At 41.5% G+C, this 26,452-nt stretch overlaps 1 protein-coding gene across 6 annotated transcripts in view; it reads left to right on the forward strand.

Moving 5' to 3' along the window:
* Positions 1-26,452, forward strand: part of DPP10 (dipeptidyl peptidase like 10) — a 486,012-nt gene that overhangs the window by 212,023 nt on the left and 247,537 nt on the right. For 3 of the 6 annotated variants that reach the window (XM_083841936.1, XM_083841934.1, XM_083841935.1), the window contains 2 exons: positions 389-538; positions 1,406-1,498. The exons of 2 other annotated variants lie outside the window; for them this stretch is intronic. In XM_083841936.1, coding sequence (XP_083698062.1) covers positions 503-538; positions 1,406-1,498 — 129 coding nt within the window. In that variant the 5' untranslated portion in view covers positions 389-502. Of the gene's footprint in view, positions 1-388; positions 539-1,405; positions 1,499-13,544; positions 13,940-26,452 lie in introns of those variants that run through there. One more of the 6 variants, XM_083841937.1, reaches the window with a different exon arrangement.

Here is a 26,452-nt window from a genome sequence, read left to right on the forward strand (position 1 = left end):
GCAGAAAGGGTGTCTCATTTACAGAAAGGGGGATGGGGGTAGGAAGAAGGTTGTAGTTCACCATTTTTAGGATTGTCTTTTTGTACCAACTCTGAAAGCTCCTGTATAGGAGTCCAGAAGCATCTGAGATGCTACCTTAGCTCTAGCACCAGCTAAAAACTCAGCGTAGTGCCATGCTGGAGGACTGAACTGTCAGCTTGGTTTCAGTAGCAAAGGCTTTCCTCAGAAAAGCCATAAGTCAGGGGCAGAGCAAGAGACTGATAGCAGGGTAATGTAAATCTCTATTTACTAATCATTGTTTTCCCTTTTTTATGTATCTACCGCTATAAGACTCAAAGACTGGTAAGAGTAAAACTGTCTAGCATTTGAGTTTTTCTGACTTTTCAAGGGAACTCAATGACTCTGAGGTTTGGCACGCTGCTTTTCCATTATATACAAATCCATTGCATAGATCTTCCATAGACAACCTGTCTGAGTTTACCTAGACTATGTTGTTGCTGCTATGTGGCCATACGTTGGAGTTCCTGTGAATCAGCAGGTAAAAAATATTTTTTTTACAACAACGTTGATAGGTTTCATCCTCCTTATGCTGATTTTTTTGTCGTCTTTTGGCTTGGATATTGCGTAGAAAATAATTGTTCTTTTTTGTGCACTCTATAGTATGCCCTGTATTCAAGCTATTAGCTGCATTCTACGTTAGAAATTAGTGTTTTTCTTGTGGTAGATCCTGGTTTCTCCAAGGCAAGCATACTTTCATAAAGCTTGAACTGTGTTAATCAGTCCTTTATATAGAAATGTAAAATGATTGACCTTTTCGACTTGCTCCCCAAAGAATGGCTTACTTCTCTTTTGTTCTCCTTTTTCAATTTGGAAATGACATTCTCTACCAGCGAACAATAATTTTCAAGGATAGAAAAAAGCTATAAGTTAATAGAGCAGTTTAGAAGGAGTAATAACTATACATTGTGGGCTTGATTATCCACCGGTTTTCACCTTTTGTAATTCGCACAGTGTGGTAATGTAAGAGTACATCTTGCTTGGTTTGCACAGATGTAGATGATTGCTAGAAACACACAAGAACAGCAAAGCAGGCTCAATATTTGGCATTTGTAATATTACAGAATAAATACACTGGGCATATAGCTTGAAGAGGAGTCTAGCTTGTTTTCTTTTTCCTCCAGAAGTGAGAAATGACTATTTTTAACAAAAGTGTGCTACCTTCTGCCATCACAGAGGCAAACCCAACAGACAATTTGTCACATTAGAACAGGACAAAGCTTGAATGGTTGCTTATGAACTGTGCAGCCTTTTTCTCATTTGATTATTGCTCTAGCTGATAAGCTCTTAAAAAAGGTTTGAAATGTTGGTGGTCTTTCAGTCATTCTGGATTTTTCTTGTTGTGAAGGATGGACATTGTTATGTGAAGATTAAGACGACAAAACAGTTTCACGTTTTCTTCCCCACGAGCTCCAACAGGGAGTGCTTTCTAGATTGCCAGGTAGGCTGGTTGTAAAACCTACACTGCCCTCAACTGTTCTGCAAAAACATTATGACTTAACGACACTTCAAACATTCAAGCAAAGTGTTTCTGTTATCACTTATAACTAATCTGGCTTTGAAGTGGCTGTCAGCTCAATCCTGTCCTACAGCAAGTCCTCTTTTATAACTCTAAGTAAGCGATTAATGATTTTCCTCATGATGGCAAATCCCTGCATTTTACACCACCTATTCTGTCCTTAGGTATAAAAATCAAAGATGTGACCCAAAGAGATGGCTGGTAGAAGGTACTCATGCAGTAGTAGTTGTATATGTGTGACGGTATGTTAAGGCTGTGAAATGATCTCAGCATCCCGGAGATGCCAGTGCTGCCAGAGGGCACGAAGCCAGTTCTGTCCTCCATACTTAGTGGCTGCTGAGCTATACTTGAAGGCTGAGCCTGAAGTCTTATCTTTCACTTCAAACAATCCAGATATTGCACGTTTGACATGTACTTCATGGCAAATGGTTTCAGATTAAGTGCTATAAATTAACACTTCAGTCATATACATTGAGATGCTGAATTGCTAAACCAAACCTGTGGGGAGCTGGAGGCCTCTTCAGTCTGAAGTTTCAGTCCATTAACGTTTGTAGCCTTACAGTTTCTGATGGAAATAGAGAACCTGGTTCTGCACTTGGAGGCTAAGATCAACACTGATGCAGCAAAACACCTGCTGCTGGTGGATTTGGAGGCTCCCTTCAGGTGCTAGTGTCTGAACCATGTCTGGAAGCCTTTCTGCTTCCAGAGCTGTGAACAAGGCTGGAGCTGTCCCAGTTATTCTAAAGAGATGCAGGAGTCTGGAAAAGGCTTTAACTTTGGTGAACATTGTCCAGAGCAGACACTAGGAACATTTATTCCTCAATGTCCGAGTAGTCACAATTTTCTTTCTCATATTAAGTAGTAAACATGAGCATTGACTGCTGCTACTAGATAAGGCAGCATAAGCCCTAATGAAACTGTTTCATTAACCACCTCCAAAATGTGCATTCAAGCTGTTATTTTTTAATGAAGCAGTGAAGGGCTATTTTTTGTTTCCTTCAGCTAGAGCCCTGATTTTTTTTATTTATTTTTAATTAAAGGGCAAGAAGCAACAAACAAGGACAAATTGTTGGTGGGAGTAAAGGCATGTTTTTGGGTGTGTTATCAAACACTTTTGATCTCAAACTGTCCTTAATGCATTAAAAAAAATGTTGAATTATGACATGACCCCAGTGGTTAAGTGCCATTTCAGAGTGTTTAATACATGAACGTACACAATTTCTATCACTTAAACCTATCTTGGCATCACTGTGATGGCCTACTGTACTTTTTCAAATTACTTTGTCGTCTTTGTGGCTTTGCAATTCTTCTTCTTGATGACATGTCACTGATAATGCCACTTTTAACAGTGACTGTATGAACGCTAAAAATTACTAATAATTTTCTGATGCTGCGTTTTTAGATAAAGAGTTTCCTGACCTCTTATTTCCTATCTTTTTTTTTCCATGATAGCATAATGCTGATAGATTTTTCGAAGAAATAATGTTTAAATCTTTGTGTTTAAATATGATTTTCTGTAATGGAAGACTGTGCTTCAGGATTAGGAAGATACTAAGACATGTCATTCTTTAAACAAAGTCAAGTTGAAAGGTGCAATGTGGAATACCCTTGTAAAGATTTCATTCTGCAACAAGTAATTAAGCACAGTTTAAGCATACCGTATAATATGCAATAAAAAAATAAAGACCATGCACCCTGACAGATAATATACTAAATTGCAATCCTGCAGTTTTTTTTGCCTGCTGCCTTATAAGAAAACACAGATATTGACTTTTGTTGAAGGTCTCTTGATCAGATGGCTATATATTGACTGAACCAAGGTGACTGTCAATGTTGGAACCCAAGGGTCAAAATAAGTATATGTTTACTAGGTGTAAAAGAGAGAGCCAGGAAAAAAAAAGATGAAAAGCATATCGATTATCATAGATGTTTCCTCCAAAGTCATTGTAAGTTCAGTCATGGTAGTTCTAAAGTGCCATCTATATATATGTATATTTAAGTTTAAAGCCCTCAAATATTCAGAAAGTCCTCACTTTCCTTCTGCTTTAAAATCATATTTGAATGTGCTGGGTCAAGCTGATTTGACCAAGCACATGGCTTGATCTGAGATTTACATGCACGTACTGCAGTGCTGTGGCCTGCAGTCACCTGTGTGTAAGGAGAAAATCAGGGGACTTTTTGCCGTGGATTCAGAAAATACCTCTGTGACAACAGGGTTATGCAGAAGGCTATCATTTTCATCAGTTTACTCAGAGAAAAAAAATGTGAACACACTAAATGAAAATTAGCAGTATTCTTTTGCATTCTTCTTTCCTTTTCTAGGTCTCTTTCTTACATTAGACAATTACATTCCCATACAGCAATAATTTAGACCCATGTCACCCGTTGTAATGACTTTGGAAAGCTATAAAGATGGTTTGCAGAGTTTTAAAGTATGTGCTTAAAGTATATTGCTGTTGAACAAAGCACTTAAGCATGTGCTTAATTTCAGGTATGTGGTAAAGTGTCTTTGGATTTATTTATACTGCAGTCTGCGGATGGATGAAAAGTTAATTTGCGGCCGTATTCACCCATTGTGCAGATCCAAGCGTGGGAGGGAAGGGAAGGGGATGCCAGGGATCAGGGAAACTGAGGGAACTAAGGAACTCCTTAAAATCTGGTCCATTCCTGAAGTGCCTGTAAACCACCCCTGACAGTACTGCTCATCCAAGATCTGGTCGGCGGCAAGGGAAATTCCTTATTGTTGGAGACGTGCTCCTGAACCATGCCTGTGGTTCTTGGACTGAAGAGCTTGCATTTCCACACAGTAGACTTTACAAATCCAATTTCTTTAACTACTCTTCAGATCTCAAGTTTCTGTAACTGCTTGCCTTATTGCTTCCTTGTTTGTTTTTTTTTTAATGCAGTGACCAAAATGAGCCACAGACCCATAAGACCGGTACTGAAAAGAGCGAATAAATTTTTTGCAAGCATGTATATGAGCCCTGCACTTCATTCATCCCAGAACTGAAATGTGCTTTTTTTTGGGAACAGCATCCCACTGCTGAGTCATATTTATCTCGTAGCTCACTGCAGCATGGAGCATGGAACAACCTTGCTGTGCTGCCTTTGGACTGCAGTTCTGCCTCTTGTAGCTTTTGTGCACCTGATTGCAGCTCTGTATGGGTAGCACGCGTTTTGATTGAATTTCACATTGTTGGTTTTGGATCGTTTCTCCAGTTCATTAAGTCTGTTTTGAATTCTAATCCTGTTCTTGACGTTATTTCTAATGCACCTTTCTATACATTCCTAAGTCTGAATGTACCTGCAAATGTCTGTAAAAATACTCTTTAATAACTGAAATAATGATGGATTTGCACACAAATCTCTGAAAGGCCCTGATTGAAAATACTTCCCCTTTTGGCAATTAAATGTTAAGAAGTAACATTTTGTGTAGTTTGTAAACCTTCTGTGCAATAACAATTTTATCTAAATCTTGTTTTCTTATGAGAAGATCACATGATAAAGTTTCTGAACTCTTGAAGTGCTTTCTCATGATTGTTCACAGATGATTAAAGAAATAAACTATATTAACTGGATATTAACTAGTCTAGGTAAATCAGTGCTGGCTGTTCTTTTTATTACCTTTTCTTCTGTAAGCTTAAGTTGTTTAGATTTACTTTTTTTCTGAGAACTAAAGTCTCAGCTGCCTGTGTATACTTTGCCTCTTCTTCCTTGTTAAAGGCAAGCACTGTTCTTGCCATTCCTCCAGAATTATTCTGTCCCTCTCAAGTTCTCAGAGAGCTCTCTTAAATGGTTCAGAGATGGCTTGATGCTTCAAATATTTTTGAGTTGGATTGATTTGTTGATTTGAATGTACTTGTTTTGATTATTAATTTACAGGGTTTATTTATTTACTTTCATATTCTGGCCTTCACAGTAGTTAGGGCATAGTTAACCAAGTATCTGGTCTCATTTTTTTTTGTATGACAAGTATTAGAAATATCAGCCTTATTTCTTCTGTCTTCTTTTGAAGTGTGCCTGTGCTCAAGTCTTTTATCTTTTTTTAACCTTTTTCTTATTTTTTTTCCTATTCATCTCATCTGAATAACTTTCCAACTTTAGATTCGTAACCAGTTTTTCATATTAACACATTTCCCTAGTGGTTTCTTCTTTCTTTTAGAAACATAAAATATGGTCCCCAATGAATGCAGAAAGTTGGCACATCATCTTTGTACGCCTATATTGCTCTTCCATCAGACCCGTATAATAAAAATCCTCCTTGACACCTGATCCTTCTTAGGGTTTTTCTACATCTTACTCGCTTAAATGCAGGAACACGAGTCTTGGGATATTTGTGAAGACTCAGGTTTGCTCTTGATTTTCAAGGCTGAATAGGTAAAGAACGACTCCAATAGTATAGTACTTTTATTCATAGTCCCTTTTATCTTTACTCAGAGTCATTCAGGAAGACAGTAACTCCTTCTGACTTGTTGAACTGCAGGCTTCAGGACCAGGATATGTGTTACTGATGCAGAAGCAAGGCCAGCTTTTTGTCTGTTCCTTCTCTCGAACAGTTTATTACACTTCTGTAACAAAATCCAAATGTTGCAATGCATCCCCTTAATTCCATAGTGCTGTTTAAGTTCTGTGTGCAAAAACGTCAGCTTCTTGCAGCTGTTTTTCCTTTTCCTGACATTTACATGTCACTACCTTAGATTCTTAATTATTTTTTTTCTGTAATTTAATTTCAATTTCCCAACCAAATAGTCTGCCTGAAAGTTTCATACTTTCATAATATCAACTTTTTTGCTCATCTGTGTGATTTTTTTAACCTTTTTTTTTTTACTGTACGCTCAGTTTAGCTTATGGGAGTGATGTGAAGGATAGCTCATCTCCTCAGTAGCATTTTTTTCCCAAACCCACTGGATTCTGCAGGGTTAGAAGCATCAGCAATTCTTTATCTGCCTCTCCCGCCCAATAGCCTGTCAAAATCCTCAAGAGGGTTTCTGAATGTAGCTCCCAGATGAGTAATGATGCTAAGGCTGGATTTTAGGTGGTTATTTAGAATCAAAGTACTGTTGTGCCAATACTTAGTCCTCTGTAAGCCTCCTGAGAGGACAGTATCAACACGATTGGGAAGTCTGAGGTTTGTGTCCAATTCTCAAGGTTAAAAATAGTCCCAGAGTTTCCGTAACACTTCTTAATGCATCCTCCTAATTCTCCAATGCTATTAACTTTCCCCGTCTGCATTTTTCTTACAAAGTTTGGTTCTAATTAGAGATTCTTGATAATTACATTGAAAGAGAAAGAGCTCTCTTTTGCCTCAAATCACACTCTATGACTTCTGTAAGCACCCTTAAGTATCTCTGCTACCTTCTTTACTGAGCAAAAGTGCTAAAATGACTGCCAAGCTGAAAATGCTGTGAAGATATTAGAGAATGTTTTCCAAAGGAAATGTCTGGTCACTGAGATCAGAACTCAGACTGAAGTGGGAGTTCAGCCACTTGAAGTCCAAATGGCAGTGTTTTACGGCGGTTACTTTTTTGTTCTTCAAATACTTTGTTGTGTAAGCAGAGAAATCATATGAAATTATGCTTGGATAAACCCTCTGGTATGTGTAGCTTATCCAAGCCCTCCACCAGTGTTTGACTTCTCAATCATCCTCTTGAATTTACCTGCTTAGTGTCCCCCAAATGTGGTCTGTTTCCTTGTCAGGAGATGCTGGAGTGCTTCTTTCTGAGCCAGTTCTCCAGTATGAGGCTGGATTCATTGCACTGCTGTGTTTTAATAACATTCTTATAAATTCTTAATATTTAATATTAGGATTATACCTATTATTACTGTACTAAACATTGTTAAGAGGATACTTATTATACTTAATATTGTGATTGCCAATGTGACATCCTGCTGTATTCTTTTAAAGAACTAGGATTTTAAAAGCAAGGTTCTTCCTAAATCCCATGCATTTACATGCTGTTTACTTAATATCTTCCTTGTGGTCTTGACTGGAGAAGACTTTCTTCATTTACTGAAGATTTTTGCTTGTATTACACAGTTGCTCTGCTTTGCCTTGGGCTGTAGCTGTGCTTCCCTGATGGATGAATAACTTTCTGCATGGATAATTTGTATATCAGTTTGTAAAACATTTTCAGATCCTTAAACATTCTCAGATCCTTTTGGGGAAAAAAGAGGTATTATACAAATCTTCAATAATATAATGTGTTATTATGCCAATGTTTGATACCTTCCATTATATAATGTGTGTTATGGATGAATAGGTTCTTATCATATAGTTATGTGACAGCTCCATTTCTTATTGTAATACCATTATGGAAAAAAGCTGAGTGCTATAACTGTGTACAAAATCTTTTATCCTTCCCTTTGATGTAGGAATAAGTGAATAAGTCTTCCAGGATTATAAAGCCTACACTATTCAATGCCTCCTAATCAGAATTAAAGGTACTGAATAGAGAACTTGCTTCAGTGATTTGCACTTCTTTCTGCCAATGTTTTAAGACATCGTAGAATTATGGAGGCCAGGCACAGTTACTGCATTTAGAAACAAACTGTATTAGATGCTTTTTACAAATTTCAGCATAAAATGCACATAATGTCTCTGTTTTAAAGGAAAATACAGTTCTCAATAGAAAATTGGTTTGTAATCATTGTTAGCATCATAATGCTTGTTGATTCATTTGTTGAGAGAATTAGAGCTGGTTGGAAAATATTTCACAGCACAATTATCATGCAGGAATGAAATCTGATCAAAAAGGTCTGTGGGATTATGCAGATTTTTACAATGTTTTAGAAAGGGGGAAGAAGGTAAAGGGCACAGGTATTGGAGTATTTTCTTTGATTTTCTGGCTTCAATTAATTTTGACTTCTGTTACTATCAGTGTATACTGTTATATGTATTATATACTGTTATTATCAGCATATACTTACTACATTGATTTTTCACTTCATAGTTAGGTTTTGCAAATTTTCTCCTTGCAACATTGGTAAGGAGAAATGTTTTCTAAATATAATCAAGCAAGCTGACCAGAACTGCGGCAAGCCAAAACCTTCTCTGAGTGTATTAGATCGCTCCGGGTCTCATTAAGGACGTGCTGTGTAACCATGCCTGGCTTCTGGCTGCTGCCCCCAGTGAGGTCGGGGTGGAAGGTCCTGCAGGACCCTCTGCAGGTCCAGGTACCTCCAAACATTTACAATGGCACATGGTGACCATCTCAGCCACCCGCGTTTCAGGCGGTGGTATTGGACGTACATGTTTGTATGTCCCCATTTCTCTCGGAAACTGCTGTGGTTTATGATTCTGTACATCATTAGGTAAACAGAGGGGGTGAAATCATGGCTTCTGTGCTCTTCTGCTACGAACCATTTCTTCAAATGCTCCTGAATGCTGACTGTGCATTTTACCGCTTAGTGAGAGGTATTTTTGGAAATATGGCCCTGTTCAGTATAGTTTAGCTGAAATATTTGCACGTGTGTTTTAATAAGTCCTGTAAGTACCTTGCTGGAATATATTTGCATTTAGTTGTATTAATTCAGTGTTTGCATCAATTGCTTTTTCTAAAAGAAGGCAAGAAGAGAAAAACACAAGTACAATTTATTCACAAAGAAAATAGCCTTTCACTGAAACAGACTCTAGAATATAATGTGTTCCTGAATGCGGAAGGTGACCGGAATTTTTCTCTCTAACAGAATTTCTTAAGTGGCAAACTTCAGATATTCTGTCATTTAAAACCAAAGCCCTCTGTACAAACCCACATCCTGTCTGTTTGTCAGGTTTATGTACTTCTGAGTGGTTTCCTTCTGGACAAGTATTTTTAGTTTTGGAAGCCCACAGATCCACTTACAGCACCGGCAAAGAGCAATCAGCCTAACTATTCCTGGGTTTGATTACATTAGTTTGATTTTTAAATTCACCTTTATAACTTCAAGGATTTTTTTAGCCCGGTTGCTACAGATTTAAAAGGAATCAGAAATCCATAATCAGAGTGTATTCGTAAGATCTGATTTTAAAAAGCCACAGAGAAACTCTCAAGCCTTGACCTTACAGATTTCAGGAACTCCTCAGCGCTGGGATGTGTGGAGGGCGTGGGTAGGGTGACTGCAGTCTTGTCTTAGGCAGCACGATGCTGAGACGAAAAAGAGATGAAAAAACACCTGAAGTTCCTGGCTGGCGCGGGTTGAGACTCTTTTGATCTCAGTCAATTGACTTTATGGCAAAAAAGCAGAAGCTGTTTGTAGGAATGGGTCAATTGGATGTAGAAGATTTAATGGGCTTTTTATTTTTATGGCAATGCTTATAATTAGCGGTCAAGTAGTATTTACATCTTCACTGAGCTGTACAGATCTCAATTACTCAGTGCAGAGTGCCATCGAAAATAAGCAGAAAACAAAACTACCAGTTCCACTTGTCCTGGTTTTGTCCTTGGAAAATGCTCTGTAAGAAGACTTGTAAAATATAAACCCCTTCCCTGAGGAAGTGACGAGACCATCATTGTGCCAGGTGCTCTGCAGGTAAATCTCTTGAGACAGGACTTCATTTAGCAGCAGATTTTGTGTCCTTACATCAGCACCTCCCAACTCACCTCCTGGGGCACTAGAGCAGTGAGTGCGTGGCACCCATGGGTGCTCTCAGTGACTGCTCTGCCCTGAGCTGGTCACCGGCCAGGAGCACAGCCAGCCACATGGGCTACCGGGTTTCTTAAGACAGAAATTCCCTCGTTTGGTTCTTCCTTTGCTTTGCGCACATGTCCTGCCCTTTTACACCCCTATCAGGCTCCTGGCTCACCTGCTGGCTGTCCAAAATCAGCACTGTGCGTGAGCCTGCTCTGCCGATGAAACGTCTGCGGTATTGAGCCGGCACACGACGTGTGCTGTGACAAGCGAGGAATGCTCCGATGGATTCCATGTTCAGTTTGTGTGGAATGTAAAATAGTCGTGTTACGTCTTGGTTTGTGCACCCAGAGCTTGTGTATGATGAGGAAGATGGAGAAAATGACAAGTAGGTTGTAGGATAGCAGGTCAGTTGGTAACTTATATGAATTAATGCAATGACTCTGTAAAGAACTTAATGAGAGCACAATTCCATTTCATTCTGCAGCTATTTCACCCAAGCCTTTGGAAGGTATGTAAATGCTTTCCCTGCTGATACAATGAGGTGTTTTGGTACAAACGGTACAAGAAACTGCCATAAATACTGTACACCTTAATGGCTTTTACCCATATGGCATTAGCTTTAGTACCAGGCTCCTGTTTCAAAGATGTGTCCCATTACTGGCTATAAAACAACTGTTCTTTTAAACAATCCAGTCAAATGACTTTGAACAGTAATTAAAAGGGGGAAGAAGGAAAAAAAGACCCAAATAAAATTTTGTGTGGGCACTACTGAAAAGTACTGAATTAATTTGTTATCTCCAAACCAGCGATACTACTAACCAAAGAACCAGCATTCAAAACTAATGATAAAAGGGATGATTGTTACTAATGAGATTGAGATTATTAATTAATTATTAGAGGTTAATAATTAGGTATTGATTTTAGGAAGCTTTGGATCACTTGGTGTGTATAGAGCCACTCCCCAAACTCCTAGCCCCCAAATACTTGTTTCAAATAATTCAGATTGATTCCTGAATACCCAACAAGCAGCATGCATGACCTTTAATGAAACCCATGCTGCACATCTCATTCCATTATAGTGATAAAACTCACCGCGAATATCGTGAATAACCAAACTTCAGCTAAACTGACTGCTAATGTCTTTTTCCTTCTTGATTAATAGTGGAGCTCCAACACAATGGATCTCATCAAAACCAAGCTGAAAGCAATCTCTGTTTGAAACATGCCCATTCAAACCCTAAATCATTAGAATTCTTTGGCTCTGATAGGGGCTCGGTAATTAGTCGAATTACAATAGACCTGTGCCGTAAACAGCATGAATCAGAACATGTCTGTTCCTAAGGCTTATTATTTGTATTACTGTAGCACCTAGAGGCCACAGGCAAAATCTAAGTCTGCCTGTTATGTATTACCCAGAAAAAAAGAAGATCCTGAGTCCTGCAGCACACAGACAGCGGAAATGAAAGATTGGCAGCGAAGGTTGCTCTAGAGAAGTAAAGCAGAGCAGGGGGAATCGGTGTACAAAAGATGCTGTCTCGGTTGCCCTTTTTGCTTTTTCTTTACATAGCACAATTCTTATACAAAAAGAAACAGCAACAGAGGGCAAGAATGTAAAGGACAGGGCTGACAGCAGCAGTGGTAGAGAAGTTTGTTGAATAAGGAACTGTGAGAGAGAAAATAGGGATGTGAAATGGAGTGGTAAGGCAGGGGATAGTGTTGAGAGAAGTGCAGGAATGGTTGATTCCTGGGCTGAGACAGAAAACCTGCGCAGACACCTGGGGTCAGCGATATGTGTCCTTGCCACGACCTCCTGAAGGTGGGTCTCATGCAGTGTGCTGCGGGTGGGTTTCAGCATCATACAGGAAAGGAAGAGATCGTCACTAAATTTAGACAATTCTCCTACCTTAGGTGGCACCATCTGTACTCCTAGTGCTCTGGGGAGATGTTTTTATCCTGTACCTTTTAAGCATTCAACCGTTATTTCTGTGTCTGCCATCAATTTGCTCTCCTTTACGCTAACTGATCCCAACAATTTTCACTTTTCTTCAGGGCGTGTGTTTGCCAGCCCTCTGGTTACCTTTGCCACACGTCTGTGTCGCAGTGCCTCTGCTGACTCTGGCCCTGTATTTGCTGTCCAGTGCCCTGCCAGCACTGACAAGGGCAGGATTTCTCCCCGTGTCACAGGGCGCTGTAATGTTCATGACAGCAGGACACTGCCTTACGTTCAGGTCTGAGATCCTCCATAACCTCCCCCCTCAGCTGCAGAAGGTGGTGTGGTGGAGACGATCCGAGATACTCTTTTTAGCTTTATGCAGATGATGTTTCTCTACCTCAAGAAACTGTCCTGGAAGGCAGTGCTGGAAGCCCTTCTAAATCAAGATAGATGACATTTACTGCTCTCCTAGCCACAGGCCTGTTACCCTATTAAGGAAAGAAATTAGATTTGTTTGACATGGTCTGCGCTTGACAAATTAATGGTGGCTATTAGTCAGCATCTAGTTTTCGGCTAGGTGCTTGCAAAGTTCATCTGATTATTTTCTCTAGAACTTTTATTGGAACTTGAAACGAAATTGCATCTGTTCTTGGTGGAGGAGTCAACGCAGCGCTGGGTGATGTGGCAATAACGCTCAGTGCTCTGTGTTGTGGGGCTGACTGGGCTGTAATTCCTCAGTCTTGTGTTCCCATTGTAGGCTGCAATCTTGGTCTTTGTCACCGCTATTAACTGTGCTTGCCGTTCCGTTGGAACTGACCTTTCTTCTCAGTTTGATGGAAAAGAGTGAGACCCACCGTTTCTCATGGTATGTGCTCCAGGCTTCCCTTCCAGCTGGCCCTTGAAGGGACCCAGGCTCCCTGGGGCTGCTCCTGCCCCCTCTACACTGCTACCCCAGCACACCACCTTCCACCTGGCAACAATTCTGTTTTTCTGGACCCTACTGCGTGCCGGAGCCTGAACTGCAATAACAACCCGTTCAGCCCAAACCTCAGTGCTCTGACTCTCTCCTTCCTTTCCAAGGCTCACGCACTGGTGGCCACCATCCCTTGGGCTACCACCTGCCTTCATATTTCCCATGCTTTCCTTCTCCCTGCTTAGGAACAACTCTCCCCCCGTTATCAGCCCTTCCAAAAACCCCCCTTGTCACCGGCTGCGGGCTCAGGGGACGAGCGCGCAGCACTCGGGACCGCGGCGTGCGGGCACCGCGCGGCGCCTCCCGGGGCACCGGGGCCGGGGGCTGCGGGGTCGGGGGCGGTGCGGCGGGGCCGCCCCCGTGCCATGCTGCCGGAATGGTCTCTCCCAGGCCGGCGGGCACCGCTGTGACACCTGCTGGCTGCTCGGCGGCGGGACGAGGCGGGCCGGCCCCCGGCGGGCGGAGCGGTGCGGGAGGAGCGGGGCGCTCCGCGGCCGGCGCCCGGCGGTGATGCTCGGGCAGCCCCTGGTGCGGGGCACGGCGGGGCCGGGCGCCCCCTGAGCAGCGGAGGCGCTGCGGTAGAGGCAGCCCCGCGCCCCCCTTCTTATTTCTCCTCCTTCCTCCTCTTCCTCCTCCTCCTCCTCCTCCATCCGCCGCCGCGCCACTTCCAGGGGAGGCTGGTGACATGCGGCTGGCGCCCGGGGAGGGCTGCCCGGGGCCGTAGCGGCAGCGAGAGGCGGCGAGAGCAGCCCAGGCGAGCCGAGCCGAGCCCCCTGCGATGACAGCCATGAAGGAGCAGCCGGCGCACCCCGGCAGGGGGAACCCGCCGCCGCCGCAGCCCGACCAGGTGGGACCCGAGGCGCCGAGGGAACGGGGAGGGGGCGGCCGCTGTCCCGGCGAAGTTGCGCCGAGATGGGCGCAAGTGATGGGGTGGCACCGGGCGACCCTCGGGGCGGAGGGGCCGGAGCCCCGCCGAGCATCCCTGGGGGGCTGGGGACGGGAGGCAGCTTTGCGGGGACCCCAGCGAGGGGCAGAACCGTCGGGGGCTGCCGGGGAGCCCCGGGGTCCCGCAGGAGCCTGTGCTCCGCTTTATTGGGGTGGGGGGAGCCGTGAGCGGCGGCGTCCTGCCCCGCGGAGCTGGGATGCTGCTGGGGGGCGCCCGGTGCCGGCGGCGGAGCCACCGCGGGGCCGGCTCCGCACCGTAGCCCGGCGGAGGGGGAGCGGCCCCGCTCGGCTCGGGGAGGGGTTCCCGAGGGGGGGTTTGCCCGCACCCCGGCGGCAGCCGAGCCTCTGGAAGCGGGCACCGGGACCGCGGGGCATCCCCGCTCCTCTCGGCACCGGGGCGCTGCGGAACGAGCGCGGCTCGGGCAGCATCCGCGCGGGGAGGGCGGCTGGCGGGGGCAGAGCTGAGCTGGGCGCTCAGCACCGCCAAAGCCAAGTTTATCAGCACCGGAGCCCTGCGGCTGCTGCTCCGGGGCGACGGAGCCGAGAGGGGCCGGGGGCAGCGGCCGGGCGCTGCCGATGCTGCAGGGGCGGCCCCGCGGGAGGCCCGGGCTGCGGAGCCATCCCCTGCCCGCAAACACCTGATACGGGCTGGCTCGGACCCTATTTCTGACACCAGGGGTGGTGGTGGTTTGGTTTTCCACCCCTTTTTTCAGTGGTTTGAACTCTGAACGCAGGTTTGCGGAGCGTAGCTAACTGCATCTCCCATTTTCAGTCTGTGTTGCGTGCCTTTGCACAGCTTAATTTTCTGCCGGTACGCTGATAACGGGTGAAAAACATCACCAGTACGAGCTGCTGCGTACGGCTGCGGTTCAGAAAGCCCGTCTAGCCCGGCATCCAGTCCTGCAGGGGCTGCTCGTTAAGGTTGTGGGTAGTCCTTCCCATACCAAGGCACTCAGCGTCTGGCTATATTTAAAGACGGGTGCTCTTTACTGGAAAGTATATGTCTTCTGACACATCTCCATGTAATATTGATAAAATAATGCATTTGAGTTTGAGGAGCCTTCTGGTATCTTGAATAAATTAATTGCATAAGTCGTGTTATCTGGAAAAGAAAGATGGGTAATGCATCAGTACTTAAATTTCATGCAAATACTAGAATTTATGGAAAAGTCGAGATCACTTTGGGTAGCGGAGATTCACAGAGCTCATAAATTTCACAAGTATTGTTTTGCTTTAGAGGGATACTGCTTCTAGACACAATAAAAAGTACTTGAACTTAACCAATCTTTATTTCTTCATTTTCGGTTCAGACGTGCTGAATTGCCAGAATGGGTTTGTGTAGTTGGCGGGTGGAAATCTTTTCAGAGCAGTTCTAATATTATACATCAAAATGTCTGGTTTGACTGCTCTTTTAGGTCATAATGAGGAACAGCAGTGAGTTCGCCATTTAAAACACTCCAAACATTAAGAATTTGTCCTAAATATAGGAATGTTATTACCCAAACGCTCTGGAGTTCTCAGCCTCTCCCAGTGGTGGATGGGGACACTGCTGGGCTGTGTGCTGCACCTGACTGTGTGAAGTGTGGGTGCCAAGTTTTGTGTTTGTATCAGCTTTCTCCAGACCAAGTTTGGTTTTCCTGGTAAAAGTCGATATTAAATCAGCTTTGATTGCCTGGTGCCATAGATGCCAGGGCTGTCATTTTGTGCAGTAGATAATGACATCACTTACCAAACGTTGCTTTCAGCAGATGACAAATCTTCCTATGGGTTTAAATGCTAGCAGTAGGGACGTGGGCCTAAATCCTGCCATGAGCTCCGTGTTGAACGAGGCACAAACACAACATCGTGCTCCTGCACCATCACAGCAGCCAAGATCCAGGCAGTCATAGATGAGCTCTCTCCAGGGCTTTGACATGGGTGGTATGACACCAGGTTTATGTTGGAAAATGTTCTTAGTACAGCAGGCTAAGGCCGTGACCTTAGCACGGGGATATTATGGGTTGGAAGCTCTTTGTTGGCATTTTGTGGTTGCTGTTATAGACTGTGAGCTGGCTGCAGCTGTGGTGGGCATGGACAGAAGAACAAACGGGCTCATACATCCTCCCAGTTTTCCATAGCCCATAGCTAGTCCCTCTGGCAGGCGTAGCCTTCTTAGGGCCTTCAGGAAATCCATCTCCCTCAGGGTACTCTTGCTTGACATTTCATTTGGCTTGATGAGCTTGTATAAACTTGTAGTGTCAATAGAGGTGATGACTGCAGTTCACCCACTTATTTCTAACGATAAGCCACATCTGCATGGAGAGGGCTTCTTGAGACAGCAGGAGCAGCAAAGCTTTTCTGGTATAGATGTGGTTGGACCTGCGGACAGTCTAAGAAGAAGTAAGGAATTGCACCAGGATTTTCTAAGAGTAAATCTCCATTCTGATTTCAAAGTCCGGTATACAAACACTCCTGAGAGCAGTCCTGCTGAAGCTGATGCATTTGTGGTAAATTTATAGGCTTGGGACCTGAGCTGCAATTTCAAATTATAGTAGGCTAATGCTGGGACTCTCCACTTAAATAAAAGCTTGGATCGACTAATTGAAGCATCCATAGCTATCAACTTATAAATAAATTGGATACAACTTCATATCCGACACTTCCCTTGATGGTATTTTTAAAGTACCTCTCCCCTGGGTGAAGGCATCTAATAACAACTTCCATTAACAGCACTATCGATGTTTCAGCAATTGGTTTGATAAATTAGCCAGATTTATTCTCAACTCTTTGCTAAATGATGACTCATATTTATTGCTAAAATTACAGTTTTATATTCTGATGATATAACTGTAGAAGAGCAATAGCTGTAAATTACTTGTGTTTCTCCTCATTTCTGGAAAGCTCTATCAAAGGGCTCAGACTTGTGTGGCTTGGGCTTGTGTTAGAAGTAAATTTGGCTCCTCTGTACAAGAGGGAGTACAAAAAAGGGTGTTTTTCATCTCATAGCTTTTAGGAACTGTCCCAGGGTCTTAGACAATGATGTTTAGTGATTGTTTTTAGAAAGTACAACCATTCAGTAGTCAGTGGACACAACATACTTGAGAAATATAATGTACCTGTATGACTTGCTGGTTGATGAATGTTGCTGTCTTTGCAGATGAAAAACTAAAATAATTCCTCTAGGTATAACCTTTGTGAGGCTTCAGTCTGTTTACAAAAAAACAGATGATCTACACCACCTGGTGCTGCTTGCTGTTCTTTGTGTGTATAGAAGGCAGACCTTTGAAATTTATAACCGTCCTCTCCTGAGCCTCTCTTACTCAGCTTAAGGACTTTTAAAAATTGATTTTAAAATACAAAAAAAAAGAAAGATTGTTTCTTTACTGTATGTCACTTAGAAACTACTGCATTCTTGTGCTTCAAAACAGGTGAGCAGAAATGAAATGAGACTGCATTGTGTTGCATTAAATAGGGGAACTATTTGATAAGCATATGAATTACATGTTCAGTATACGTACAGGCACATAGCTTTATGACTGTCCTGATTAAGAAGTTGAATTTTCTCTGTCTCAGGACCACTTTCTGTAGTCACCAGGCAAAGGACATATTCTGAAAGTATATCTGAACATAAGAGAACAATCTGTGTTTCATTTCTCAGTGACTAAAGCTAAAATGGTTTATATTTTTAGGTCTTCCTTCATTGCATTTCCCCAAATTAGACTCTGGTCTTGCAGCGGGAAAAATGCTGATGGATTTTTTTTTTTTTTTTTTTTTTTACCAAGGTGAAGGGCTCTTCCCTGCCCCACTGAGGTAATTTTGAGCTCAGTGGGTCAGGAAAAAGCTTAAAGTCTTAATCGTATACTTACAACAGTTCCAGTAATGTGAAAGATTATTTAGGTAGTCAGATCCATGGCCTCTGCTCTTGATTGAGTTCAGAGTTAGCTTCAAGCTGGGATAAGAAATTCTGTTCTAGTACATAACCCAAAGTGACTTCACATTTTTCTTTCTTACCCACCTAGCAGATTTTTGTACTTGTTATATTGTGGTAATATATCAAATGTGCTGGTGTGCAGGGTTCAACATAATGTCAAAAGCATCAGGTAAAAAAAGCCAATAAAAGTGGAGAAATAAGGTTATATTATTATGCCCATAATATTTCATAAAGAGCTAACATCTGAATCTTAGCTTTAACATTTACATTCTATTTCTTACTCTATATATATGCCATGCTATTCCTGTGCTGGATCCAGAAAGAAATATTACAGACTTCTAGTATCTGTTGAATATATGACTGGCAGCACAAGAAGCTTATGTAGAAAGTATTAGTAGTTGGTTTGGAATATCATTCAGGATTCAGGATCTAGGGGAAGGCAAGGAGCATGCACCTTTTAAGTACTACACATGGTCTAGATGCACTTTCTCTTTCCCATGTGGTTGTTTGTAATTCAGTCACGTACCTGATTGTGGGGATCAGCACAAAAATCCTGAAGCTCATCTTCAATCTTCATTACATTTCTAGTCTTCTAACGTGATCTCTGTGGAGAAGGGGCAAGTAGGATCTCAATTTTGGTGAAGTGCTTCTCATGTTAATTGAGAAACATCATTTCATGTGATATTTTGTAACTAGTCTATTTGCATGTAGGATCTCATGTGGCTCAAGCAAGCAGCATTTTTTTTTATTATTTTTTATTTTTTTAGGTGGCTGTATAGCACATAAATGTGTTTCTCTGTACCTCTCAGTTTCAGAAGTAGAGAGTTTCTCTTAAGAAACTCTCTTTCCTAATGCAGAATGCTTTTCAAAGAATTTCCAATGCTTGATCTATTCAGGGCACCTGCAAGGAGCACTGCTGTGAAGAGGTCTCTTGGTGGACATAAACCAAGGTAATGGTGCCCGTGCTCTCTTGCTCCTTGCACTTTCCCTTCATGGCTCCCACGCCTTTATGCAGGTTCTCCGTGTCTCTCCGTGTCTTGCTTTCAAAATAGAGTGTAGGAATCTGTGTAGCATAGCTCAGCACCTGGTTACTCAGCATTTGGAGCCCTCTACTTTGCAGGTGGATTAAAGGGATTACTCACTGCAGGAATGCAAAACCTGGGAAATAGGGTAATCTTTTTGGCTATTTTGGGTTACAGTGAGTTACAGGCACACTGTAGGTTACATAGTAGCCTCAGATATTTGAGCATAAGTATTCCATTGCTTATTTTAAAACCTACTTTTTAGTGTTTCTTTCCAATGTTTTCCAACTGAAGGTATTGCTTCAGGCAAGCTATTCTGATAATTAACAAGAGGGAGGAACTCTTTAAGCACGCTGAGATGTTGTTTGATGTTGTTGTAGAATTTGAAAGCCATCATCTTAGCATTTTTTAGTAACTTGAGGGCATTCAGAGATTACACGCATATGTTACTGACTCACAAACGTGAACAAAGGCTTTCTTTCCATAGTGGTTGTAAGGATGCATTTAACTTGTGATCCCTAGAGAAGTAGCTTAGTTGTTGTTATTGTTGTTGTTGTATTTTAAACTATTAGAGCTTGAAATATGCTTCACTTATGGAAAACTTTTAAGTGTACAAGTCCATACTTCTCATGTTATACTTTCTCTAACATTGCATTGGAAGACATGGGCAGACTCTGCTGCTGAGGGAAATGCCTGTGTCCTGCTAGTGGGTAGCTGCAGTTGGTTGACGCTGTAACTGTTAGAAGACCCATGTCATTTTTCAAGTCCATGCATTAGCCACAAGATCTCAGCTGTCGCAGACTCTGTAGCTTTCCACTTTAATCATACACTTCTTTTACGCTCCACTCAGCTGCATCGAATAATGTTCATGAATATATGATAGTAAAAAGAACAATGCTGATGGTGACTGATGATGATAAATTACTGTATTTATCCATTAGGAAGGACATTGGATGACCTACAGATCTGAGGCTGAATCTAAAAGACCTTTTCTAATAGTTCTTAGCACTGCTGGCAACAGTCATATAACTTATTATGTATTATTTATGTAGAGAATCTGTAAATAGTTTCGAATGATTCTCAACCAATATAAAAGCCCTCTGATGTTTGGAGGATACTGTCTTAAGAAAATCAGTTAGGAAGCATTAAACAACGTTACGACTTAAAGAGAATAAAGATTCTTTAAGGGCTGTGGGGCATTATTTTAGACTGTCTGGGGCAATATTTACAATTTACATTCCTTCAGGAATGAAAAAAAACCCACAACATTTTGTAGCTTTCCAGAAAACAAATAGGGCAAATATTAGCTTTCTTTTTGACAATAAGAACAGAATTCTAAATGCTAGTGGGAAAATCATTAAACTTGTTTGGAATGCTGGCCGAGTGCTAGAAACTAAATCAAACACTGCCAGTGCAACTGATCATTCAGCCTCCGTGTTTGTTCTTTCTGCTCCTGCCTGCGCAGGGACTGCTGGCTTCCTTTCCCCTTTTCCTATCCTAAGGCTTCAGAGACTGCTTAAATCAATGCATTTAATATATATTAGGGGAGTCTTTCAGAGGAAGGATTTGAGCTTAAGTGCACTTAATTAGGAGTAATGATGTGCTGCAGTTTTAAATTTTATGGTAGAACTGTTTAAATCGGATGGTCTAATGAAAGTTCTAAACAAACACAAGATGCCTGTAAGAGTTGGGTGGTATCAGTAAGAAAATGTGCAGATTTTCTTAGTTGTCCCTGCTGGAAATCTTGTTTTCGGCATTCTTACCTTATTTACGAAGAATCCTGCAACATCCCAGTGTGAATTGCAACACAACAAAATCCTACTGAAAAGTTTAGGCAAGGGACTTCTTGTTCTAGGGCGCAGATGATTGTATCAGGTAATTAGATGTCATCAAGCATAAATATAAATGTAGATCTTCCCAGGGTAATAAGCCCACAAAGTCAGAAACTTTGAAATGAGTGGGTAGCTGCTATGAAATGAAATTAGTTAGAAAACGTTCCTTTTTTATTTTTAATTCAAAGGTTCATTGTATTGTGGCACATTGAATATGTTACCTTTCAGTCCCTGAGATGGTTGAAAATATTTATGCATCCTAGCCCATTCCTAATGTGCTTATTTATAAGAATATTCCCCTTGAAAGCTGTGGGACTACTTATGTGAATAACGTCCACAGGACTATACATATAATTTACACCATAATCATTTTCATTATATCCTGGAAAAAAAAAAAATCCTTTGGTGTATGGTAAGATGGATCAGGCTGCAGTAGTTATCCAGATTTCGTCACTGCCATTTTCTGAAGGGTTTGGTGGCAAATGTTCCGTGTAGCGGCATGTTTTCAGACTTAACGAACAGAACTACAATGCCAGTATTATAAGTCATGTTCTGAAAAGATTCCTGAAGTCAGCTGTCACTGTAAGCAAGGGGTTTGCTCACCCATTGCCAGAAAGGCAGGGTTTCTACCTATATACAGCATATGTATTTTCTTGTATTTCTTGAAGGGTAATTCTGTGCTGAAGAGAGGATTTGCCCCTTTTTTGTGTGCTGTCACTACAGATAGAAAAGGAGCTTGATGTTATAGTCAAAAGTAGCAGTGTTAATACCCTACACTTCTTATTTCGTGACTAGTGACAACTGAAGGAAGGAAGATGAAAGCTGAGTTGGATGAGTTCATGAAGACTCCAGTGAAGTTTCTTTTTGTTGGTCACTATTTGGATTGCATCCTCAGCTTTTATTTTGGCCCCCTTATAATCTCTTTTTAGACATGTTTTTGATGCTGTAAAGTGCTCTGTTCTGCATGAGCAGTTGCAAAGCTGTCTCCCTATTTTCCCCTTTCAGTTTTGTTACACCTCTGCTGTATCATACCTTTTCCCCCAGTTTCCCATCTTTAATCTTCTATACTCGGAGTTTTCCTAACACTTTTATTCCAACAGTCCTTCTGCCTTTCTTTACCAATGTTGTATTTCTCTTTGTAAGCTAAACAATGCCTTTGTCATCTTTGTCTCCTTACTCTTATTTCCTCATTGCTAATCATTTGAAGAATGTTGTCTCATTTGATTGAATGTAACGCTAACTTTTGTAAACAGTGTAAGAGGAGTCTCCGAGTAGAGGACAATAACATATATAACAAGTGCTGTGTTTTGATACTTCCATCGCAATCCAGTGATTTCATTATATACTGAGAAGTTGTTATGTTTGAGGATGTGGAAGAGAATATACTCATGGTAAAAAACAGTGCCATTGTGGTAATCTGTCTCAGCCGCCAGAAAAGTGTCTTCAGTGGAAACAGGGGCAAACAGATAGACATTTCATATATTTTTATTCTAGTAGAGTAATTCCTCATTCTAATTTCCTATCCCACAACATTAATGATGTTAATGTATATTAAGCTTGTAGCTTAAAAACTGCACTTGTCAGCAAATGAAAATGAAGTAATCCTCATCAGACATATCAGAGGAAGTCTAAATTCTTCTTGTGTCTGGTCCCTGCTATTTTAATTCTTGTAAATATAAAGAGATACTGCCAGAATTGTTTTTCATTGTAAATGGTATTGTCTTCGAACAGGAATTTGGGAAAAGGCAGTTCCTTCTCTTCTTCCTCATAGCATAATTGCTTGTAGCACAGAACCACCCTGCTTGTTCAAGAAGAGGAAGAATTGCAGAAAGAAGGCTTAGCATACTAACTCAGTGAGCAGTACAGCACAGTCCTTTGTATCAGGTCAGGGTATATATTATTGCTTTATTTACACCCTGAACACCAAAACCAAAAATCTGGAGTTTCACTCCATACAATGCATACAGAGAGATGATAGATAATTTCAGAAAGAAGCCTGTGTAGGGCCATATGTCATGTCAGCAAGGGAATATATTCAGTGTGTAAAGAAAAAGTAAGTTTCTCAACTGAAAATGTTGTTTTCTTGAGCTTTGTTTATCTCCCTCATTCTGGTCACCTCCCTGCATGATTTTTTTCCTTGGGGACGGGACACCCAGCTCATCTGGGAGTCTAGGTCAGGCTGGGTCTTTTTATTCTAAATAACAAAAAAAGAAGCAAGACAACAACAAAAAAGAACCAAAACCAGAACAACCCTCCTCTTCCAAAACCAACTTTGTGAATTTTCCCCTTTATCCTTTCCTTCATTCAGGTTGTACTTTCTAAAATGTTTTGTTTGTATTTAGGAAACTGTCAATTATATTCTTTATAAATCTTCCCTCACTTCTCAGTGGGTAAAATTTCCTTTCTAAAATATAAGCTAGGGAAGTGCAATGCAATACAGTGCCGCCTTTTGCTTCAGTTCATCTCAGTTACAGCCCAAGTGGACTTAATACCACTTCTTGCCTGAGATGAAATGGTGCTTCAGTACAGGACTTTTTCTCTTCCCTTTAACTTTAGAAAGGAACAGCAGTTTCTGCCAAAATAAAGCATTGGAAGTGTAAAGTAACCTTACCTGCTGCTGTTAATATCTTTTAAACTACTATAACTTACAAAGGTGTGATTCTCTTTACTCTTAATTACTTGCTCCATTTCTTTTTGTCAGGCATCTTTCTCCCATCTCCCCTGCAGTGGGGTGGGAGAGATGCTGAATGCATTTGGGCGTTGCTTACCTCTAGGGAGGAAATACTTGCACTGAAATAATATTCTCCAACTGTTTGCATGCCCTTTGGCATTCCTTTGGTCTGCAGTAATTTCAGTGTTGCATTGCAATAATGCTTGGGTAAGCCAAAGTAGCATTTTAGATTGGATTAAAAGCATACCCGTGAAACAAATCCTGCTTGTACTTATTGAACGTTGGCTTGCACCTCACAGCAGTTTTTGTGTAAACTGGATTCCTTTAGGATGAAATTAAGCAAGGTGATGTGCTCCAGAAGAATGCTTGGGGTGTTCCAGTTGCTGATGGGTGTTTGTCTCCAGGATCAGACTAGAGCTGGCACGTGCAACCCCCAGAAACATGCAGGTTGTGGACGTCAGGTCCTAAACACAAACAGCTTCTCTCTCCAGTTCTGCTCTCCTGCCTGCTAATATAAACAGAGCTTTAGAAAACACAGAAGGTGATGCATAAATGCATAGATTTAAAAGCAATTGTGTGCTTGCTTTTTTCACTTGGTTGTAGGCCTCATACATTTGCTTTGTAAGACATTTTTCATTGCGGTACTGTTTTATTTTCCTTAAGTGTTTGGAGATATTTGCCATTTTTCAAAAACACCACTTTTTTCGAAAAAACACTGTTGACTCCCTGGTTAAGATGGAAACACACTGGCAAAAATGAATGGGTTGCGGGTGCTGGAGAGGTCTCAGTTTCACTAGAGAGATGCTGATAGGAACAGCTCAGAACCTGGGTATGGAAGAGAGAATAGACACATGGAAAGATAATGAGTATAAATCTTGTTGGAGGTTTATAGAACATATGATGTTTTGTAATTAAGTCTTTTTTTGTCTTTTTTTTAGCTTGAAAATTTCATGGTGGGGAGGGAGCATACAAGGTTTTCCATAATGTAGGTGAATGTACCTGAAAGAGTACCACTGACTTGAAAGAGGATGAAGATAAGGACATCAAAACGTAGCAAGCCAAGAACAGAACAAGGGTTTTTGCAGGATTTCTGTATGACTTGGGTAGCTCTTTCCATTATTCTAGGAAAATACTCTTAAGTTGTAAATAATGAGAATACATTTGGAGGTCAGGTAGATCCAGTATATCTTTCAATAATTGGCTATGTAGTGGTTAATAGGGCTAACTTTAAGGCAGCATTTTATGTGAGTAGTTTGGGGTAGAATTAGTATCCCCTTTTTGTCTGACCCCAGCAGATAAGGGCTGTAAGTTCATTGCCTGTTCTTGCTGTTAGCACAGTCCCACGTGGCTCAGCTGAGCAGGATGGAGTCTTAATCAGTCACCTGTTCTCCAGTAACCTGAAAGCACGAGCTTTTTTATGCCTGTCTGTGTGCTTGGGGACAGTGTGCCCAAGTACAACATAGAGGAATGAGCCATAGTCATACTGACATGGAAACCATTTCCCTTAATAAGGGGAATTGAGTTGTCCATTTTACTGTAGAGGATTTCCATTAAGAGCAGGGTGTCCAGCACATTCGCCATCTAAAATATGGGCTGGTCAGAGCTCAGTGGGAAGAAGTACATAAAATAGGAGTGATGGATGAGACAGAAGTCCCTCACTTTGACCTGCTGAAGGAGTGAACAGATACACAGTAAGTGTCCCCTTCCAGATCTGGGTTTGCACAACATTTGGTTTTCCCATCTTGCAGAAACTATAACAAGGACCAATAGCTACATTAAAAAAAAAAAAATTTAAAATAAGGAGCATATTTGTTTTTTAAATGAGGCAATATAATGCTTATAATAGAACTGCCGAGGTAAGTTTTGAACTCTTCTGCATTCAATGTTTTTTAACTAAAAATGGTTTCTGGAAATGTTCCCAAGGAAAGATTCTTGTCCTGCAGACAGAGGTATCTGAGTGAAATGTCATGGACTGGAGTCTACAGGAGACAGAATAATGGGGTTTCCTTTCGATGCCTTACAGGCTCTATGGGATTATTAGTATTCTTACCAGACTTGATAAATGAACTCTTAGTATTAAAAAAAAAAAAAAAACCCACACCTTCTTTACCAATCATCTTTCTTTTTTTTTTTTTCCCCTTCTGCTGCTTGACAGTGATAGAAAATTCCTCCTTCCCTTTTTACATGCTATTGTAAATCTTTGTCGTAATAGCAAAGGAAGAATAGGTTTTCTTATATGTGAGCTCAAGAGAACTACTAAAGAGCTGCAATTTGAAATATGAAATCCTACTCTTAGGAAAGTTTCCATGCAGCTTTTGACAAAACTTAATATATATTTATTCCTGGGTCTGAAAGCTGCAGCTGTGACTATGAAAAGGAGTTTGAAGCCTGCTTTATTGCTGTAGTCAGTGGTCAGTATTCATCCATGACCTAGTGTTAATTCTGGTTCTAGGACCCCCGTCTGGCTATCATTACAATGCCAACTTCTTTCTTCCTTTTCTTCTTCTTCTTCTTCTTCTTCTTTTTTTTTTCTTTCTCCTTTTTTTCTATCTGACAGCTCAAGAGTTTTAATTTTACCAAGTCTCACTTGCTACATACACGTTAAGGAAATTCTTTCTTTCTTTTTTGCTATTTACTGCATTGGCTATTGCAGTGAAAGAGACTTCTTGTGTGTCCTCTCTGTAAATATATTCAGTGTTGGTTCAGTTAAAGCAGGCCTGAAAATACATTAACACTTGTTTTGTGGCTTCAGCAGGTACAAGGTAGGCTATACAAATGGGTAATGTTCACCTAGCATCCATCTGCTTGGCGCATCGGTTATTCTGTACCTCGGGGTGGTACTTCCCACCCAAAAAGGAAAGCCTTGTTCTACATCTGCTATATTGGGACTTGCTTTCAAGACTGGCTCTACCGTGGTGTTCTGCCATATTGTATCTCTTTTCCCGACATCGCACACTGTATGTAGACAAGTTTCGTATTT

Source organism: Anser anser (assembly GCF_964211835.1).
Source record: "Anser anser genome assembly, chromosome: 6".
In the NCBI taxonomy this organism is placed as follows: domain Eukaryota; kingdom Metazoa; phylum Chordata; class Aves; order Anseriformes; family Anatidae; genus Anser; species Anser anser.